General features: G+C 49.6%; 1 protein-coding gene across 1 annotated transcript; it reads right to left on the bottom strand.

Moving 5' to 3' along the window:
- Positions 1 to 895: 895 nt before the first annotated feature.
- On the bottom strand, positions 896 to 4,832 carry npas4a (neuronal PAS domain protein 4a). Its single transcript, XM_041048483.1, has 8 exons — positions 4,658 to 4,832; positions 4,102 to 4,265; positions 3,895 to 3,997; positions 3,491 to 3,800; positions 3,246 to 3,355; positions 2,951 to 3,086; positions 1,047 to 2,827; positions 896 to 924 (listed from the first exon to the last, which is right to left on the bottom strand). The coding sequence occupies exons 1-8, from the start codon at positions 4,830 to 4,832 to the stop codon at positions 896 to 898; spliced, it is 2,808 nt and encodes a 935-aa protein (XP_040904417.1).
- Between the last annotated feature and the right edge of the window lie 407 nt (positions 4,833 to 5,239).

The raw sequence follows: 5,239 nt of genomic DNA, 5'->3' as shown, positions 1-5,239 counted from the left end.
TAAAGCAATGGACACCTTCAGTATTCTTGAGATCTTCACATGCCAGGATCTCTTCACATGTTTTCTTTTTGTTTTGTTTTTTGTTTGCACATCACATTGATACACAAGATTTTAGATGGAGAGTTAAATATGAAATGTTAAAGGTCTGAAGCCGCAAACTCAAAGCTCAAAGTATCTCAAGTTTTAAGTTGAATACTGTCATTAGTTTTGACGTCGCCTTTAAGGCTGTGAGGACTGAGTGCTAATGAACCAGAGCTGCACCAGCTCTGAAGACTGGACAGAAGATTTCCCAGCAAGAAACTTTTCTTCTTTTGAAGTACTGATAGTGGTTGTTCTAAGGATGTAAACAATTTGTAAACATTTGACTTCCAATACGTTTGAGGTTTGGGTTTGCGTTGCTGTATGTCAGGCAAAAAGTGCTATAATTCATCTCCCTATTGAAATAGCAAGAAATGTTTTTTTTTTGTTTTTTTGTTTGTTTTTTTTTTTTTTTGTTCACAACAGAGTTTTCACTACGAGTGAATACAAATGCGCGTCTGGAAGTTAAACAGCGCTTACAAGTTCAGAGACGTTTCTCTGTCTGATCATATCTGAAGCTCATGTTACGGAGAAGCTGAAAGACACCACATGGACTCAAAACCCAGGCAGTTATGGGTCCATGTGGTTGCACCATCATGTAAATGCTGCACCAGTTTTGTAGAAGTATACAGGTTAATGAATGAACAAAAATATAAAGCCAATCTTTGTTCTTAGGAGACATGTAGGAGTTAAAGTCCTTAAGTTATATATACATTATGTATATTTATACACTTAATTATTTTTTACTTTTCAGTAAAAGGGGCTCCACAAAATATGACAATATGCCATACTTAATGAAGTAAGTCACAGACTTATTTTAGAACGGAGGAACACTTCCACTCCCATCTGAAAGACAAAAAAAGGAAAACAAAGAAAGAGGAAGTTAGTGGTGCGTTTTCAGAGAATGTTTTTTTTATCTCATTTGACAAGACTGATCTAAAAATGAGAAAAATGAGACAGACTCTTACCTTTGTGGAAGCACTGTGGCGATGGATGACATTGGAGTTGATACAACTCAGGTTGTTGCCCTAAGCCAGGGGCGATCGAGGCACCTGCCCCAAACATGGGTTCCAGGACGGCCAGTTCCTCCAGGAGGGACTGAGTGCAAGACACGGCGGGCGTGGGCGAGCCGATGGGCATGGAGGTGGCGGGGCCTGGTGAGGCGGTGAGGATGAGGGGAGGGGAAGCTGGGATGGAGGAGCAAGAGGACACAGGAGATGACACCACCTCGATCTCCATTGCTTCCTCCGCTAGCCCCTCCCCTTCCGCCTTTACCCCGGCCTCAGCAGCCACAGTCGCCCCGCACCCAGCCATGGAGTTACATTGCGCCGATTGGACGCTACAGAAGTGGCCCACTCCCTCAAACTGGGAGGGTTGGTGCCAGCACACTGGGGTTTGAGTTCCTGGGCTGGAGGGATCGGGCATGGGGGAGGTGCATGGGGAGGGGCAGGAGGGGCCAGGGGACAGAGTAGGAGCAAAGTCATCTTGGAGGAGGGTTTCTAGGATGCTCTCTTCAAACAGAGAGTCATCATCATCTAGGAAGATGGGAATGTCCAGACCTCTCCATGCTTTGATGGGATAAAACTCCCTAAGCATGTGGACTGAATCAACATCAGTGGTTTCTATGGTGGGAGACAGGAAGGGGGAGGGAGGGGAGGATGAGGGTGACATGGAGGGAGGAGAGAGTTTGGACAGGAGTGGATCCAGGTAGAATCCCTCTGCCAATGAGCTGATATGTTGAGCTAAGAGAGAGATTTCTGCCCTCTCCTTCTCCCTTTCTCTCTCCAGGGAGAAGAAGGAGAGGCAGGGCTGTTTACCAGGTGATGCCTCGGGGGTGAGGAGGCCCTCAGGTGGACACTGGAGGGGCCCCAGTGGTACATCTACATACAGTGGACCCCGTACCTCGGGCAGGGTCATCACTGTGCAGTCGCCGTCTCCGGGGCTGTCGGGTGTGGGGGGCAGTTTTTCATAGAGGGAACCACTGCAGGGCTCAATGGGGAAGAGGAGGTCAGTGGATGGGGTGGGTAGAACGAGGGGGAGCTTGGTAGAGAGGGTGGTGGGGGGAGCAGGGCTAGAGGTGGTAGTTGGTGGGTCAGAGGAGGATGCTGAGGGGGCCAAGGAGGTGGTGGCGGTGGCTGTTGTAGCAGAGGGCGGCGGAGTGGTAGTGCCAGTGGGGTCGAAGCTGAAGAGGGGTTCGCCAAATGGGAAGCTAGCCCCGCTAACCTGGGGAGTGTAGGGTGGTGTGCACACAAACTCTTTGGTCTGCTGAGCTTGTGAGGTGGGGACAGGTGGGAGAGGCAGGGGGAGAGCTGGGAGAGGAGGGTCGAGCTGGAAGGAGGGTGGCAGGAGAATGTTCTGGGTTAAAAAGTCTAAGTCTGCTACTGTTTCAACAGTGACTGGGGTAGGGGAGGAGGCAGCTGAGGGGCTTTCAGTGGGATGCTGCTGAAAGAAGCTTTCTTCCTCCAGAGAGGAGATACTGGAGCGAGGGTCACCCTCCAGCTGCATGGCCTCAGCAGCAGAGCTCCCTGGTTCATCAGAGGAGCCCACGCTGCAGCCAGCAGTGCTGAAGTCAAAGGACTGGGCGGACAGGCCGCTGCTGCCTGGAGTGAAGACCTGGTCTGGGCTTGACAGGGTTTCTGGGGACTGAAGGCTCAAACTCTCTTGCTGAGAGGTACCGGCAGTCAGGACCAGAGTCAGCTGGGTCTGCTCTGAGCTGAGCTGCTGACGCACTGACCAGGCCTCAGAGTCACTGAGAGAGAGAAAGGGAACAGTGAGTTAGGATGGTGTATTGAGCTGTATTTATCACACTTCTGTCTCCAAATTGATGAGTGGTGTGTGGTTAAAAAAAAAAAAAAAAAAAGTCTGTAAATACCTGATGATATAGTTGTTGCTGCTGATGGGGATTTCTCCAGGCTGCAGTTGTAATACCATGTAAAGCCAAACCCACGACTGGTCCAGAGCTTGCACACGCACCACCATTTCAGCTCTGCCCTCTCCTCCTTCTCTCACTGTTGAACAACAGTCACAGCACAAGTTGGCATCAGTTTGTAATCCTATTAATCATCATAGTGTTTTTCAATGTGTGGATGTGCCTGCTGGCACAATGTGTGTAATTGTGTGGGCACGGACGGTTGTAACTGGTAGGTATGTGTGAAGAGTACACTTACATAGGCTGCGGTGCTGAGCGGAGGCATGTGACAGATCCTGTGGGTGGAGGAGGCTGTACCAGGAGCGAGAGCGTAAAGCTGTCACATCAAAGCCAAGATAGGAACTCACACTGCAGGGGAGAGTGGGTGGTGATGTGTTAGGAGGATAATGTTTTACCCCTTTAGTTTTCTCATATACATATCGATATACCGCTTCATATTAAAGCAACAGGTGGAGTGATTGGATATTATTAGTGTGAACTCACCTGTCCTGTGCTGTCTGTAGCCTCATGTCCCGGCCGTGCTGGGAGTAGAAGCAGGCCAGAAACAAGTTGCTCTCAGTCAGTGGAGGGGTGGAGGTCAACTCTCTCTCTGCCCCGGGGCCGGAGCGGGTCGGGTGGGGCTCTAGAGGCGAGCAGAAACACACCCATACAGGGTTGGAGGTCCAGTAAGACCCGGCGGCAGGAGAGGTGGAAGGTGGAGAGAGGCAGCGAGCTCGGATCAGAACCAGCTTGTTCCCAGCGCTCTGCCTCCGCACGGACTTAGAGGTGTTGAAACGGCAGCGGAAGAGACGGTCTATGGAGGAGAATAGAGGAGGTTTATTGAAAATCATATTTGTTTGGAGAAAAAAAAATCTAACTTGTGAATTTAATGTGAACATTTGTCTTACCCATCTCGAGTGATGTAGAGGTTGACAGGTTGGTCCTCATGATAAAGTGGTCTGAGGCGTCGATGATATCGTACACACTGTCCCCTTGTGCCACAAGATCCACCTGGAAAAAAAAATCACAATCAGAAACGGTATTAATGAAGTCCAAAGTAGAGCTTGAACATCGTTTTACTAAACAACGAATGATTTTGTTCTGTCTAGACTCACCATGGAGTGTCCAAGGTGCTCGGAGACGCTGTCTGACAGGTACAGGAGCTTCCCTTCCCCAGTCAGCAGCATCAAAAAGCCCGGCAGCGCCTGCATCAACTCCGACAGTTCGTGGAAAGACAGAAACCGCGCGCTCTCCTCAGGACTAGCAGCAGCTCCCGCTTCTAGAGGAAAAAAAAAAACCATGGATGTCAAATTTGTTAATAAATCAGAACCTAATTAGGATGAACACAGCGTATCTGATCTCCACAACAGGAGAGACGGTGGCCGCAGCGTGTTTCAGCACCACGGACAGTGGCGCGGCTGTGTTCACGGTGCTGAAAGCGTTTCAGCACCACGGGCAGCGACAATTCAACATTTTAAGATTTTTATCAGCTTCTTTATCGATTATTAGCGATCAATTAATGACTCACAGCTCTACAGTTTGTCGGATTGATATCAGACACTGAAACACTTGTTGATTCCACTCCTGTGAGAGATTGCGGTCTGTCTATGCAGCACTACTGCATGAGAATCATCAACAGGTCGTTTTTATTCAGAGTAAATTCATTCTTACCTTGAGTGAAGAAGACGGATTTCCTGGTGTACATGCAGGCAAGAGACATGATGTGCAGGTATGAGAGCCGCGCTTTATCAGCATCGGATATGGGCAACAAGTCCTTCAGGTTCCGGATCTCGGCGTTGATCTGGTCCCGTCGAGCCTTAGATGCTCCTTTGGTTGAGCGGTACATTGTGCCCGGTTGTTGCGGTGAACTATCGAAATTCCTCCAGATGCGAGTTGGAGAGTTGTGAACGGAGAGTTGTTTCACGTCGTGCCTCGGCTGAAGTGCCCTGTCTCCGAGATGTGTTAAGAGACGGGTTGTAAGAGCTCTGAGGTGTGTTATTGAACTTTCATCTCAGCTATTTTTTATTTTTCCAGAGCAAGGTTTGAAAACCTTCTCCTGTCCTGTCTCCGTCTGCTTTATTAGCTCCGCCACAGCGTCCAGCTCGGATGCTGGCCGGCTGCTGAATGTCTGTCCCCCCTTTCGGAGTGCAGGTGAATCGGCGGCTGTGGTAGCCGTCTCTCGCACAGAAGTCCGGAACCCGTAAATCTGGTTGAGGGACTCTGCTCGCCGGTCACTTATATAGCCTGGGACTC

The sequence above is a fragment of the Toxotes jaculatrix genome, chromosome 10 (assembly GCF_017976425.1).
Source record: "Toxotes jaculatrix isolate fToxJac2 chromosome 10, fToxJac2.pri, whole genome shotgun sequence".
Lineage (NCBI taxonomy): Eukaryota > Metazoa > Chordata > Actinopteri > Toxotidae > Toxotes > Toxotes jaculatrix.
The sequence above is the reverse complement of the archived record's forward strand: the minus strand, read 5'-3'. Positions and strand labels throughout refer to the sequence as shown.

Coding starts and splice junctions, on each gene's coding strand:
- npas4a (XM_041048483.1), bottom strand. CDS start 4,832: ATGTACCGCTCAACCAAAGGAGCATCTAAGGCTCGACGGGACCAGATC. Junction 4,266..4,657: donor ATCCGTCTTCTTCACTCAAG/GTAAGAATGAAT, acceptor TTTTTCCTCTAG/AAGCGGGAGCTGCTGCTAGT. Junction 3,998..4,101: donor AGCACCTTGGACACTCCATG/GTGAGTCTAGAC, acceptor TTTTTTTTCCAG/GTGGATCTTGTGGCACAAGG.